At 42.9% G+C, this 16,448-nt stretch overlaps 1 protein-coding gene across 2 annotated transcripts; it reads left to right on the forward strand.

Annotated features, from left to right (window-relative positions):
* The first annotated feature begins 517 nt into the window (after nucleotides 1-517).
* On the forward strand, nucleotides 518-14,862 carry LOC111259693 (uncharacterized). Of its 2 annotated transcripts, XR_015310712.1 has the most exons (3): nucleotides 518-1,447; nucleotides 7,330-12,785; nucleotides 13,473-14,862. XR_015310712.1 is itself a non-coding variant. In XM_022831888.2 (2 exons), exon 2 carries the CDS (start codon nucleotides 7,333-7,335, stop codon nucleotides 10,051-10,053), a length of 2,721 nt encoding a protein of 906 aa, XP_022687623.1. In that variant the 5' UTR covers nucleotides 518-1,447; nucleotides 7,330-7,332; the 3' UTR covers nucleotides 10,054-14,862. The 2 variants fall into 2 exon arrangements, 1 of the variants encoding a protein (XP_022687623.1); XM_022831888.2 differs by having other exon boundaries at nucleotides 7,330-14,862.
* Nucleotides 14,863-16,448: the final 1,586 nt, after the last annotated feature.

Here is a 16,448-nt window from a genome sequence, read left to right on the forward strand (position 1 = left end):
GTGGGGCAAATTTCCGTAAAAATTGTGCCATTGTGCATATATCGTATATAATGTTCTTCGGTTTGCTATAACTGTACTGGTGTTTGTGACACACGTTTGGAAGGAGGCTCTTCTTCGCGCTGGTCGAAACAGTAACTAAACACAGTATTTTTATGCTATCACGGGTAGGCTAGAGCTGAGAGATACGTAACAGCGGTGCTATTGCTTTTCTTAAAGGCGGCCGTTGCTGTTTCCGTTGTCGTTGACTTGGTCCTGACGTCAACCGATCAGCCGACGCCACCGTCCGCGCGCGATCGAAACTCGTTCAGCACTTGATTCTATGAGTGTTGATGCTGCTGCTGCTACTAGTACGACGGCTGTTGCTCCGTCCCGTGTCGTTCCGTCGTTTAGAAATTCTCTGAGGCTGCAGATGAAAGAGATCCGCTGCTGTGACTGTAGGCCGCCGTAGCAGCAGCACGAGCACACACTGCTAACAGCAGTCTATAGTATCACAGTCTATACAGCGATCTATACAGAGTTGTATTGGTAGCAGTGGATGGGTTGAGCCAGCTGGCAGCCCTCTGCGGCAGAAGCAGTGCGGCCAGTGAGGAACGACGAGCGGCAACGGAACGAACGAAGACGACTGCTGCTGCTGCTGCACGGACGGAAGGGCTGCTGGCGATCGCGAAGACGCAGACAGGCGACGACCAACCGAGCGAGACCTACTGCTGCCTGCTTGAATCATTGTTGTTGTTGTTGCTGCTGCTGGTGTTGTTGTTATTGTTGTTGTCGTCGGCGGTGCTGCTGCTACTGCTGGTGTTATTTTGTGCTGTGCGGTTTGGATCGTATTGCTGTTGCCGCTGGCAGCAGCAGCAGCAGCGCTGCCTGCTGTGCTAAGGAGCAGAAGAAGAGTAGCGGCAAAAGTAAAGCAAGTGAATCAGCAGCAGCAGTGTCGTGGTGTCTGCCGCCGTCGTTGTGCTGCTGCTGCTGCTGCTGCTGTCTGTCTGTGTTGTTTGTGTTGTGTGTTCGGCGGCGACGAATACGAGGGACGGACGGGGCAGCGGTAGTACAGAGTGTGGTGGGTGTGTGTGTGTGTGTCGTGCGTTATGTGAAATGTGCTACTCGTACTGCTGCTGCTGATGGTAATGCTGGAGCGGCAGGGCAGGCCGCGATAGTAGCAACATCTGCAGCAGCCACGGAAGAAGAAGCAGCGGTTCGAATAGGTCGTTCACTCGTTGCCTACTCGGTAGGCTAGTTGGCGCAGGCTGGCGGTGGGGTAGTGGTCGCGGTGACAACAATGAAAATGTTGAACCTTCCGGTGAGATCCTGGGACACGTGAGCCGCGTACAGCCCGATCGACGGCGGCAGCAGCAGCGACGACGACGACGACTGACGGCCAGTGCGTGCGGACCCATAGCCAGTGCGTACTCGATCAGGACCGACGATGGATAGCGGCTGAGTGCAGCCGGTAAGTTGACCAAATTCAGACTGAGACCGAGGTCGAATGAAAGCAAATAAATCGAAGCAAAACAAACGACACCAACGAGAGATGAGCTGATGTTGATGATTGAGATGATGACGATTGTTCAGTCAGAAAGATGGACATTTTATGGACATCGTATGTCCGTATCGATGATTGAAGACTTATGTATCTGTCAGATGTGTACAATTACTGTGCTCTGGTGTTTTGCCACTATGGGAACACAAAATGGACGTTCCCATTCGTAGAGTGGTGCTTACGTTCAACGGAAGACACAATGTGAAAACGGGAGAAAAAATCAAAATATCATGGTCATAGGCCCGACACACCCGAGTGAGAAGGGCCTCTGAAATGTACAGGGAACAGTTTAAAAATCCTACAAAGATTCACCGAGTGAAGATTTACTATACGGGGCTAACGGTAGTACTAGAAAAGATGACCAACTGCATGAACTCCAATTTAGAATTAAATATATCTACGACCCACGATGGTCGAACGTCACAACAGTAATAGATTACAGCGTATACCCACGTAAAACAACAATAATTCAATCCGAAATTTCGATATTGTTAGACGTTTATCGCTCTACTTTTAGTTAAAGGTAGAGCGATAAACGTCTAACGATATTTCGTTCGGATTGCCTTTCAATATCAACACGATTTAAACGTATCAAGGATTGACGAGATAGGAAGCTCGTGCTAAATCTGAATCAAGCTCAGTCAAGGTAAAAACACTATGTAACTTGTAGATTGATGTTTCGTTTATCGTTGATGACGATACTCTCAATCCGTCAGCTGGTTGTAACTTGTTCTACTGATTTGCTAGGTCGAATGGTAGATCTTGCAGGTTGTATAATTGGAATTCCCTAAAGGTCAGGAACTGTTCGGTGGTAAAGGGGCCCATTTTCAGATCTATCAGACCGGGAACCTACCGTGAAGGAAAAATGATTTCGTTCCATTGTTTCTTGCCAGTCTTGGCAAGTTTTGGCAATTTGGCGTTATATTTAGACTATAGAAGAAAGCCTGTTGGCGAATGGCAGCCAGTGTCTTCATCTTGGAGCTGGTTGACGATAACTACACGCAAAAATTTAGACGGTTGCTTCTAGTGAACGAATAAGCAGGGCATTTAATTGCGATGGTGCGTTAATGAAGTTGTTTTCTCTCTCTTTTTTTTTCTTCTTTAATGCAGCTAGAGTAAGACTGCTTTGCCATTACAATGAGGTGAGTGAGTTGTCAGCGTATAAATCAAAACATGTCGGATTCTGTTCTCCAGCTGACAAAGATCTCGTAGTTTGCTAAGTTTTTCGTGGAAACTTGTTATTTTATATTACACTTCTTGCATATGACATGTTTAGCATTGGGCCCCACTAGCAAGATCCCATTAAGGCATTAAGCTGTCTCAGTCAAACAAGAAAATACGAATGAGTGTTCTTACAAGTACGGACAGAGACGGAGCTGCTAGTATGCTGATTGAAGATCTAGTGTTTTTAAAGAGTAAGCTATAAAAGTCTCGGCTTCTGGTGTCTACAAAAGCCTTCATGTCCACCATACAAATAATAATTGGATGTCCTTTCAGGGCGCCAGCCTCACGAAAAGGCCAAGTTCCTGCTAAAACTTAGTGCCCACTTAACTAGGTACTGATACCATTTCCCCCGGCCACAGCAGCGCCGACGGAATTATTGGTCTCTTACTCTGCGAGTGATTTTTCCTCCAAGCGAATTTCTTATGAAATACAACTCGTACCAGCGTAGCGTCAACGCGGTATTCAAGGCTTACCCCTGTAGTCATAGAGGGATTTGTTTAAATATCATGTGAACAGTTATTCTTGCGACAAAGAAAGCTAAAGGACAATGCATTAAATATGTAACTCGTATCTAGCAGAGAATACGGATTGAACTACTAACGGAAAAAAGTCTGCGGCATTGAATCTCTAACTCATTGACTATTAGCTTATGGATCTGTGTGCGCATGCGTGCGTGTTTCTGGGAGCGAGGTCTATGCACAATGCGAAATTGTACATGCCCAAAGATACCTGTCAGTTGTGCACACATCTGCTGATAATGAATGACCGCTATATAAAGGTTGTTGCCTGAATGGTTCCTATCAAAAGGGTCCAGAATCATCGTTAGTTCCCCGAGTGGAAATCGGATGCAGTTACCGCACAAGACCAATAACAGCCATATGCACCTGCGCCCATTTGGTCGTTAGCGTGAACTATGTTTGTCTATTAAATTGTATGTATGCAGTTGTCTACATGTCTATTTATTACAATTATTTATAGTGAAAAACGATTCGTATCGTAGCAGACAGTCATTTATGAATAACATGATCATAAAAGAGTTGATGCTAGGTCCTAATTGGAGCAGCTATTTAAACCGGTTTAAACCCAGGTATAATACATACCAACAATTTCCTAATGCAGTAGGTGACGCTGGTTCAGGAACCAATCTTAAATGGAAATTTCTGCTCCGAGCACATGTATAAATTAGGCAAATTGTGCACACGAAGCCCTTGTTCTTTATGCTATATATCATGCAGTACCTAGAAAAGGGGAGTTTACGGTCTTTGTCACTTTGTGGGAACTCTTTCCTGACGCGTTCAAAAAGTAAACATTTCTGGCTTCAAGTCCGTTACCGGACACGCCTGAAAAAATAGTTTTTGCGAAAGGTTGCTGGAAAGACTCGTAGTGAGCATGCGTACTAAGCAACTCTTTATTGTCGTTGTTGATAACGTTGTTCAAAAAACAATGGCTATGCTGATATTTTTCTACAAAAGTATTGAACATAATTTAAGAAATACGAGCCAGGATTTTCATGTATTAGTATGCTTGATAATTGTGTTAGCTCGAACAAGCAAGAGCTAGTTGCACATGTATTAGGACATAAAAACACTAGGTGACTGTAGGTAGGATTTCAACAGAATTATGTATTAGAGTATATGTTACTTGGCGCACGTTGTGGGCTGACTAGAAAAGACTTAAGATAAAGATTGGTAAACCAATATTTTTTTACCTTAACGTTTTAGCAACTAGTTTAGCTTTCGACTAGTTCACTAAGAATTATCTGATACTAACGGAGATGTTGGGCTTTCTGCGGTGTAAGTCTCGTTATCCTAGAGAATGGCTCCGTCATTTACTAGTTAGGCCATTTTCATTGAATTTCGTTTCATAAGCAAATTGACTGAATAACTATTTTCGCCAAATTATAAGCTTATTAGATTTGATGGGAGAACAATAAGTAGAAGGATTGAAGTGCACTGATTTACGGTGCTTAGTGATTGAAGTTATTTTTTCAAAAACGAGGACGCTGGTAGAACCCTTGGGTAAATTTGCCTTTAATAAAACAACAGTTTGTACCGGTTCAATCAGTTAAAAAATTAGCAACCACAACCAAAAAAGCTGACGTGATCACTGAAGTTCTTTTTGCGTGGCCGCAGTGCGCTCCCAATGAGCTTTTTGCGTGAATTTTCTATAAGGCATATGCATATTTTGTTTTATATACAATGTTTCGTCGCGATGATTATTACAATCGTCGTTACTGCACTCACTTTTGGGCAACTACTTCGCAGTTCTCTCGTTGGAGACATATAGTTGCAAGTTAAACTTGCTTGAATCCTTAGTTCCGCTAAATAGTTGGAGTCGCTGGGCCTGCTACAGATTGTGAACCTCACTGAATATCTCAAATGGTCAGCGCGATTTCAATTTGATATCCTCTTAAATACGTTTTCTTCGATAGTTTTTTTCCTTTTTTTATTATACAATATACAGACATACATTTACAGAATAGAAAAAGTGAAATAATTGTGCGCAAAACTACCCTTGAGACCATTAACCTTAGAAAAAGTTGTCAGAGGACTCGCAGAGTAAGCATTATGCCACGTAAAACGATGAGAAAGTTAACTTGCAGTATCTGCATGATAAAAACCCTGTCATAGCGTTCGAAATATAAGTTATGTCGAGCTTTCATACTTTAGTGAAAAGTTTCTTGCAGCTTCGTAAATTTCTTGAAGTATGCAATCCGTCTGTAGGCCGGTTTTCTATTTTTGTTCACGAAACCGAAACGAAAGTCACCGTAAACAACAAGGAATTAACTTGCAGAATAGGATACTCTAGCAGATGGGATCGTCTTCTCTATTGACGAAATCGCTCAGCTAGGCGGAATCGACGGTTATCTAACGACGTCAATGTAATCTAAGTTGCTATGTTTGCTATAGAGCAAATTTGATTAAAAATGGAACGTCGAATGATTCTGTGATCCCGTTACTACATATCTATTCCAAACGGATAGGTGGGAAGCGCCTATATGCATATAACTTAATCGATTTTAAGTTATAATAGTATGCAGTTATTATTTAGGTAAGCGAATTTAATATGGTGATTTAAACCAGAAAAGGCCAACTTTGAGATTCTTAAATAAATTGTCACGTTAGTTACTTGCGCCGAAATTGGCAAGGGGTGTCCGCCAAATTATACTTATATACTGTTATACATAGTCGATCTTTGCAGGCGTCATTCATAGATTTATGCAGACGTGATCATGACGCCTGTTAATCGAGTGATTGACTCTTGTCGATAGCTACAGGGATTTGAGCTTACAACAAGTAAGCTTCGTCCGGAAAACGAACGGCTGACTTTATCCGAAATAGCAAACAATCAACGATGAATCACAACGTCCTCAGTTGATCGTATAATCGCCTGAATTGAAGTTGCAAGGCAAAAAAAGAATGACGACTTAAATGCATTTACTAATTTCAAGTAAAACGTGTAGAATACTCTTCTAACTACTCCAGCACGAGTGTAGTTTCAGCCTTCTGTGTGAATGCTTCAATAGTTGATCTTACAAATAACGCCCATGAACAGAAAACATTTAGTCTGCTTTGCCTAATATATATGTATATTAGCACTATTTAGCTTCCATCGCAGATCGGAGATTACTGACTGATTGTGAGTACATAGGAACTAGTTGAACATATTTTTCATTTAATGCTATTGTATATTTGGAGTGCTAATGGTAAGTATCGCAATAAATGACACGTATATCTGACTCTCGGTAAACGTCCAAAACTGAATGTGTGCGGATGTATCTAATTCTATACTATATATACATTACGTGTCTTAATTTGTATCATCGGCAGTAGATCGTGCGGATACTTTGGGACAGTGTTTGACTTAATTTCGTAAAGGTTTGGGGGGGACATCGGGCAAGATCCGACAGGATAAAAGAGCACTGTAGCGCTGGAACTTAGTGCAGTTACATGGGTTTGCAAAAAAGAATTGTGATCAATATAGTTAATAATTTACTACTTCAATTTTAAGTACGATACTACCTGAATTAGTTGTTCAAATTTGCAATCTGTTATTTTTCGGTATAGTCATAAGTATGCGAGTGTAACTCTGAAAGTAGGCGATCTTAATATGTATTGAGATCAAGCGGGTATATTCGATTTGTATGAACCGATTTACGACAGCCGCTTTTTTAGCTGTAGCAGTCTTGGTCGATCTTTTTTTTTAATGTGCTTATTTTAAAAATACAGGATTTCGCTTTCTTTCACTGCGCTCGTTTGCAACCACAGACGAATGCGTAAGACATTACACCACAACATGGCTTTTTCTATCCAAAGTTCTAAAGAACATTTTGATGCTAATACGTTTTTGTGTGCTTAAAAATTGTACTCACATACGACTACTAACGTCTGTCGTGACATTTACCAAACAATAACATATAGCATTGTGTGTTAAAAATTTGACATGCAGCGCTTAATAAACTCCCCATTGAAAATGTGCACTAGTTTGTATCAAACAATAAAAATAACTATTTCTGACATTTTTTTGGTTTTGCTGCTGTACCTGTCGAATCTGTTTCTCTATTCTAGGCCATGTCGTCATCTTCCGGAATATGCGCGGAGGATCGGGACCGCCCATGCCCGTTCTGTGGATTAGCAGGCGCGCTGTGCGATCTGCACAGTTCACATGGGAGCACCAGTCGTTGGAAAGAACGTTCGTCACAACGGAGTCATCTGTCGATGCAGCTGTCCGAACTCTATCAGACCGAGTTGAAGCGACTGCAAAGCCGGTCGCGTCTTCTTTCCCCGGGAACTCATTTACTTGAGAAGCTCGTACAGCGAGACCGTCTTCAGCTGTTAGAATTGCACCTCTTCCCAGATGGCTACACGCTCTGTCTTCCCGGCCGAGCGGTCGGCGCGGAACGTAGTCCGTACGAGGATGATCTTCTACAGCAAGTTGAACAGGGCCTTCTACCTCCAGTGCTAGCGCAGCTACTCGATTCACTAGGGCATTCGCAGCTGTTCCATAGCGGTAGTTTGCCGCTAAGTGTACATAATCACCTACAGACACCGACGAACATTCAGTATACGCTATTGCAGCCAAGTAATCTGCTCGTGGCTAGCGATGTCCAGCAGATGGCTGGTGGATGGTCGCCTGAGGAACAGCTGCAATTGGAGGCACAAGTCGTGATGGCGACGGCAGAGCCGATCTGTCTAGAGCCGGATATATCGGTAGCGCTCGTCGACAACTATTTTCAATACAAGCAGAAACTCATGACCGGCTTAATTCAGCCGAAACGCAAGAGACACCCTACGAAACATCCGCCTTTATTCGACTTTGTTACCAGGTTGGAAGAGCGGCGTAAGAAAAAGGCTAAACCGCCGCCGAGCCGAGTTAAGCACGAAGCACCGGATGCGCTAGTCCCGGCGCAAATTGACGTACCTAAATTTGCCAAGATTATTCCTCGGCCGGAAATCCCTTCCGATCTGTCAATGCGCTTGGTTCAAGAGTACATCATGGAAACGACACCGACGCAGGCGAGTCCCAGTGATCGGGTGACGAAAGTATCGATCCTGCAAGCGCCTGTCGATGAACAGTACTATGGGGTGCTGGCAACACAGTCTGGTGAAACTCGGTCGCAATGCACATTTCGGCTGGGATCGTTGTGCAACGTTCACCTCTACCTTAATCAGTTCCGTGATATCTTCACCGAGGAGGGCCGAAAAGCCGTCAAAATTACGCATCTGGTGCCGGGAAAAGCCCCAGTTGTTCGGCACACGGGAGGCTTCCTACAGGTGAACGCCCAACAACAACAACAACAGTTTGCTGGTTCAGTTGGCGGAACAACAGCTGCTGTAGCGGCTGCTGCTGCCGCAACCCAACAACAAGCGGCGACAGGTCGCTGCGTGACACCCGCACAACAGCCCCCAACACCGGCGGTTGCTCCCATTCCTTCTCCCGGACCGCCGACGCCGTCACGTACGTCGACGCCCATCCTCGTGCAGAAGCTCAGCGTACCTCCCAGTGCTCAGGGAAGCTCTGCGTCTGCAGCCTCATTTCTATCTCCCTCTCCCACACCGTCAGCGTCGGCACCCGCACTTACGGGGCAACTGGGCAACACTGTTCAACTAAACACAAGCAAACCACAGGCCGTTGTGCAACTGGTAAAGAAGAATATACAAGGAACCGCACATAGCGGTAAGCCACAAGTGATACTCCAGGCTGGCGGGCAGCCTGTCGTAGTCAATGCGTCATCAATGAATATGACCTCGGCAGGCGGCGTACAGGGCCTTCAGAGCATACAGGTTCACCAGTTGGGCGAGATGAAGCCGCTCCAGGTTGGTGGCAAAGTTCTCCAGCAGATGACGGGGTCGCAGGGCTCGCAAATTGCATTACAGCTCACTCAGCCCGTCGCCGTGTCGATGGCTGGCAAGACCACTCAGATGTTTCAGGGCGGTACGGCCAAACAAATGCAATTGGTTACAGCTGGTGTGAAAGGTAGTGGCGGCCAGATGATCTCACACCATGCCACCGTTACGGGGGCAGGTCACGGCGTCGCACCGCAGGTTACCAAGGTGCAGCTAACAGCGTCTGGCACCACGATGAGTCCCCAGACAACGCAAAGCATTGCCGACCAAGTAGTCGCACAAATGAGGAATAAGGGAGCGACCGGCGGAGGAACAAAAACAACGCAGGTCGTATTGCAAGCGGGTCAGGTGGCGAACGCAGGCCAGATCCAGAACATTGTCGAACAGATAAATCAGCAATTTTCTCAAGCACAAAAAGTTGGTGGACAAGCAGGCCAAACGACGCCGATCGCTGTTGGGACGTTGGCAGCTGCATCCGGTGTGGCAGGCGCAGCAGCTCCAGGTCACGGATCACCGGCTAGTGGAGCCGGTGTTGTCGTCGGTCAGACGGTATTGCAAATGGGCACGATGAGCGGGCATGTAAGCGTGAAGAACGCCCACCCACAGGTGGTTCTCCAACCCCAACAGGTTCAACAGGTTGTGGGTCTTAGCACCGGCCGTTTGGTCGGTGTCACCCCATTGTTGGGGCAGCACACAGCTGGGCTGGCTAAACCGCCGCAATCGATTGTCCTTCAGACTGCCGGCGTCCCACAAGTAGTCACCACAGGCCAGACCACCCATCAAACTGTGCCTGCAGGAGGACTTGTTCGTGACAACCGTTCCGCAATGCAAATCTTGAGTGCGGCAGTTGGCACCGCGCATCATGCCACGTCGCTACAGCTAGCCGCCATCCAACGACATCTGCAGAGTCAGCGAGCTGCAAGAAGCGCAAGTCCTACCCCGTAAAAAAGCCAGGCTCAGTTCACTGATCAAAAAGACGCCGGCGGCGAGGTAGAGAGAAATGTCGGGTTGTCAAAACGAAGAAAGAGTATATAAAGATGTTGTGGCAAAGCAGGTTGGAAGATCGGAGTAGTAGTGTTGTAATCTACTGACTGGGTCGGATGTTTTGTTAACATGTGACTACTACTGGCAACAAAAATAATAGTAAGAAAGAAGAAGGCATCGATGAGGTCCATAAATATTAGAGAAACGAAGACAGCGACAATGACGCGAACTAAACGCGCCGGCGACAGATGATTATGATGACGATAAAATATCATTAATTAATGACATTGATAATTCATGGCGATATTATCCGTAAACCTATCTGTCTGTCGTTATGTCGATCAAGCATCCACCATGCGTGCGTATCCCTTGTATCTGTAACACAAAGCAAAAGAAAGTGAGTGTATATTTGTAGCGAATTTTGCACCGGGTGCTCTATGAGTGCAGATTGTGCTCGCGAAGATGCTTGTTGACCTGCGTCGGATGCGTCGCTGATCGACAGCAAATGCTCCCGTCGGAAATGTGCGAGCATGTACCCGCGAGTGCCCCCAATTACTATAAATTTATAGTTAGTAGTTAAATTTTTGATGGCCTCATTGAGAGTGGCCAGTAGAAGAAGACCACTGCGGTATTTGTCGTGGTCGGCACTAGTTTTGTCCTTGTCGTGTATATATGATAATGGGTGAGCGCATGTAAGTAGTCCTGACTCGTTGAGTTGGATGAGGACGGTATTGATAACTATGACGATAATTATTATGAACAGAGAGATGCTGATCATGGTGTGTCCGTACTATAAAGCTCAGACACTGCCCTGCTGTCTTGGCGAAACACGTAGGGAAAATGGCGGCCGATGCCTCACGACTGATCTCTCGGGCTGGACCAGACAGGGAAGGAAGGCGAGCAGTCGCTGGCGGAAGCTGCTGGTTAATAAAAGACACCTTAAACACGTAATGACTATGAGGGAACGAAAAAGACGGGAAGTGAGAGGAAGAGCGCACGGTGGGGCTTAGGACTGACTGTGCCGTTAAATGACAATTGCATTGATGAGCGGCTCGGGATAAACTCACTGTGGCTAGCGTATTTAACTGCGAACCTCTACGAAAAAACGTATCTAAGAGTTTTGGCAAGGGAGCTTGACCTAATGTATCCATTAAATTCATTAATGTTCTCTGTTCAGCAAAAGAAATGAGCAAACACTTTTAAATGATAGGCGATTAATTTGTCGACTGGTTCATACCACATTAAATTGGTATTACTGGCTTGAATGTATGATGAGTGTACCTTTTAGGCAAACATTATAGAGTAGTAGTAATGCAGTATGCCATGACAATAAGAAAGTAACGTTCAATTGAGTTGCCTAAATCATAATTCATTCGAATTTTTACAAATACATATCTGTAGTAGAGGTTATGAACGAGGGTAAAACATTAGGTACGCTCATGCCTCTACAATAGCGACTTTGTAGACTGATTCAATTTTGATTGATTTTGCAGGTTTAATCATTGCAAGCGCAACTATGGCCACTCTTTGCTTTTTAACGATTATTTAGTTTCTTGAAAATAGTCAAAGACTTCTTAAATGAGAAACGCTAATCACAGTACCGAACATGTTATTACATCGCGCTTGGATATCAATGAGTAAATCAAATTTCTGCCGTGGTGACCAAATCGTAATGAAGAAGAAATAAACAATCTGATGAAAATCTGATAATGGGACTCGATAGATACCGGAAGCCGGTACTAATGCTACCACAGTTTTCAGCAGAATTCAAATGGCAGGACGGAAAACCAGAATGACAAACAACACGAGCAGATCAGGGCTTCACTGGGCATAATATTAATCTTAATTAGCGATAATAATAATTATTATTCTCGTTATTTAACGGATTGTCAATTGTGTAAAGGAACGAAACGTGACGACTAGGCAAAATCATCTTGTATATTTGTATTGATAATTAATGAATAATTAGTTAAGCTAGGCAATAATAATAATTAAGAATAAATAATGAAAAATTTAACGTTATTACTGATGAGCCTACGATGATCATAATGATGAAATGATTATAATTAATGAAGTGATGGCTAAGCGAAGACCAAGGAGTCAGATGGGTATAATTACTTTTAAAATAGATAAACATATATATCAAGCAAGAGCAAAATAACTAAATTACGTATTACGGTTCAAAGTCATCACACTAGATAAACGACAATGTATTATTCAATAGTCAATCGCGCTGTCCGTTGGGCCATTCGTCACCACGGTACGCACAGCTATGCTACAAAGAGATCGTTACCGTAAATACTTGCTAAAATGGCGGGACAAGAAAACAGACAATGGCGACAAGAACGACAATTCAAAATGACAAATGTTTCAGTGGCTGCAGTGCTGACTTAGCGACGCGTGGTGGTCGTGGTTCGAATTGTTGACACTTCGTTTCATGCTGGAAGCGTTCAGTTAGCCGTTTGAAATAATGCTTAACGGCTTCAGCAGCGGACGTAAAGCACGTAAAAATGTTTTTTAGTCTGATCGAGACGTAGCATGGAGACCAACGATTTTTGGGATACTGTTTGAAAATTTCTAGGTAGGACGGGCGAGTGTCTAGTGAGGTGCGTATCGAGAAATTCAGGACAGTCGGAAGCACAGGCCGCTTACCACAGCTCTTAAGCGAGGCTTGGCCAACGTTTGCTAATGCTGTAAGTGATATAGAAATCTATATATCTACACATAGCAATTAGATTTATTGAATAGATAGATGATAAAGGAGAAGAAACAAAGATGGACCTTAAGAGAGACATAGCGCGGAACAATGAAATGTCGACTTCGCACAAACGAACACTGACTAAAGCCCGTTGCTTTAAAGGCTTTAGTAGAACCTTTCGATATATCCACACTTCGATATTCATATTTCTTTATTGTCGGTAAGGCACAAACGTCAACTTGATTGTGAATCACTAATGAGTCAGCGAACAGAAGCACCATACTCTTTCAGACTGTTTTTTATTTTCCCTTTCTCAATGCACCTCCCACAAGTACGGCCACGTGCCCTGTCACGCAGAACTTTCTGTATCCGTGCGTGTTTTTCAGGCTGAAAACCATTATAGCAGATGATTGATTGGGAATGATACGTGATATATACGCGTCGCTTATAATAGTAATTGTTGTCTTTGCTTATCTAGTATGCATACTTCTGAAACACAACTTAAAACGAATCACCATCTGTCACTCCGTATTTCACACGTAACCCTACTCTACATAATTTTTTTGCACGTGTGCTTGTTTGTATAGCTGAGTTAATAAGTGCGAATGGGCGTTATTGTAATAGTGATTGAAAAGCAACGATAAGTTCGGGACTGCCCGAACTTTGTTTTGTTTGTGTGCAGGCGAAACACGCCGCTGCCGCCGTCCGCTCTGCCGGCGCATCATCCCCTGGCTACAAATGGCCGAATTTTCGACAAGTGGATGCGTATACGTGCGTAGTTATTCGAGTGGAAGAAGCATTTCTAAACGTTCGTTTTAGGCCCGATCATCTGTCATGTCTGTATAAGTTAAGGACGATTTAGGTAATGCGTAGAGTTGATGTGAAGATGGATCGTATTTGGGCGTATCCGTTTGACCGTGTGCGTTGGGTCTGTTAAGGACAGTACTGGAGGGACACTGAAACCACAACCTCGCTCAATATCTGATTATTACTGAATAGCAAACTAAGGACAAATGGAGTTTCTAAAAAATTGATAGAAAGGGGGTGGGATTATAGAGCACTGCGTATGATAGACAAAAATAGTGAACCCTAGAGGTAAGGTCAACAAGAATAATGGTTTGAGTAAAAACCAACAGACGGACACTTCGTGAATGGCGCCAAATTACAAACAGAGTAACAGAAGGGGTCGACTTCAAGATGTTACCGAAAACCGATCTAATGTATAAGAATGTATAGAATTATTAAAAATAATGTTTTTATTAATATAACAATCAAAAATTGTAAGTGGATCTTGATTACAATTGGGAAATATACTGAATTAAAATGAGATGTACAATATTGTCGATGGCGGTGAGGAATAGTAGTGCAACAACGATAGAACATCAAATCTGAGATCTTCAAGCTAGGGGCATTCAACTAGCATTAATCCGTCATCAATATACTGCAATTGAAATTAAGCCTGAGCAAATAGTAAATACTATTATATGTCTCAAAAGCACAGGAACGCTTCTCAAATCTCATTGAAGTCATTATTGCGTCTTGCTGATAGTTAAGGACAAAAAATCAGTGTACGAGCAATAACATAGAAAAGTGAGATGAGTAGTCGGCTTTCACGTACATCACATACATTACGAACAGTTTCATCATAAGATGATAAGAAATTACTAAGTAAAATACAAAGTACCTTCAAACGGCGCATGTGTCGTACTCACCTCAGATTTTGCCCATAGCTCCGCATTGTCCGTCTGCTTTGATTCTGTTGAACTTTTAACAACTATTTTACTGTTTTTTGACATTGTTTCATTCTTTTATTAGATAAAGAGTGAAATCATTTTCAATAATTTTGAGGGAATTGTGTGCTAGGATGCATATGAGATGATTAATGCATGATAAACAGGACAAAGATGAATAATATCGATATGGTAAAGTGAATGTATGGGGACTACTGAAGCTGGGGGAACAATAAACGTATATCTAGAAACGATAAGAAACAACAACAAACTGTTTGTAAACTAATGTAGTTTTGTAAACAAAAATAAATGCATTCGAAGTGGACAAAAGTACTGCGCCAATGCTGCTTGATGTCTTCAATTCAATTCTCTTTGTGATCCAAGAAAATTATAGTAATCATAGGTATTATGAATTACTTTCTTTACCTTTTCGGGACCTTTAATATTCTCTCTGAGCTTTGCAGTAATCACAATGAAGACTAAATTCAATAAGTTGGAACTAAATCGTAGACATTGTGTAAAGAAGTATATTCTGATAAATTATACTGGTGACCCCTAGGATCCAAGTTAAAAACACAGGGCGCGCTTCTTAATTGATTTTTCAGACAGAGAAATTTTTTTATGGCCTACTTCGACGGAACTATTTGTGGAAAAGATTGCTAGCCTCAATGGCATTATTGATGTAAGCCATAACTGTTTCGAGGAGGACAAGGACTACATATATATAGTTATGTATATATATATGTAGGTTTTATTTGCTGTTCTATGCCGGTTTTCCAGTTTCAGTTATACTGCAATGAGCATTTCCGAAACGCAAGTCCGTCCCAACAAATGTTTTGAGCCTTTACTTTCGCACGTCGTTAAGCATCCAAACCGACCCACTTCGATATGTTCCTACACTAAAGGATATTTACCTATTCATTAGATAATATAAACCTCTTCATACGTTTGGTGCGTGCAAATGCATTTTTCCGTGTTCAAAGCTGTTTCCAAAAATTAGCATCGTTCATGACGCCCTGGATTCATAAAAGGTAACTGCGGATTTATTTCCTTTATATTCAATCGCATGCAAGCCTGTGCACTTGAACATCATTCTACTCAATCGCTTTCTTGCAGTCACCACGCTCTGGGGGCTCCTGGTGACTACGAAGATTCAATTATACGAGTTTTAATTTAACGAGACTATTTGTTAAGAACATACTTACACGATAAGTAATGCGAGAATTCCGTTATTCTCCTAAGTTGTTTATAGTAGAGAGCAAGAAAACAATCACTTTGCATTCAAACCGTAGCCAAAGATTATATACATCTCATTGTCTGGGGGTATTGTCCGCGATCCCTGGAAAGAATGGAAATTTTTGGCCAGGTCGTTGAAAACTGAGGAATAGCTGGTAATCGTGAAGTAGTCCTGTGTTACTTGGGTTGTTTTTGTTAGAAATGTTTGTGCTGAAATATATGACACGTAGATATCCCAAAAATTCAGAGAAATCATTCCATTGTGCGAAATGCAATTGTGCATTTCGGGTCATGCGCTAAAAATTTTGTCAACTGCTGTAGCAGATGCCAAAGTATGTAGACCCATAATAAGAAGGTGTCGGGTTCAGTCCTCAAATGGGACCGAATGATGTGTTTAAAAATATTTCCTTAATTTCGGGTTGCTACGCAGCCATATTTAATAGTCATGAATTTCATTACACTCTCTACTATCGTAAACGTCGTTGCGGCTGTATTGGCGGGTCTTGACTTGTACGTCAGCGATCATACCGAAGTTCTTGACAGATCAAACGAAGTCAGGTGTAAAAATCGATTTCTCTCATAATGATGTCAAATCAATTATAATCATTATAATCAGAAAGTACTTGTCAGGTGCGCGTAATATTAAATTCATAACTGTGAGTTATAATTGCTAGCATTGTTACAAGACATTA

The sequence above is a fragment of the Varroa jacobsoni genome, unplaced genomic scaffold (assembly GCF_002532875.2).
Source record: "Varroa jacobsoni isolate VJ856 unplaced genomic scaffold, vjacob_1.0 scaffold_36, whole genome shotgun sequence".
In the NCBI taxonomy this organism is placed as follows: Eukaryota; Metazoa; Arthropoda; class Arachnida; order Mesostigmata; family Varroidae; genus Varroa; species Varroa jacobsoni.

Excerpts from the sequence above, each read along its gene's own strand:
- LOC111259693 (XM_022831888.2), top strand. The coding sequence starts at position 7,333 with ATGTCGTCATCTTCCGGAATATGCGCGGAGGATCGGGACCGCCCATGC.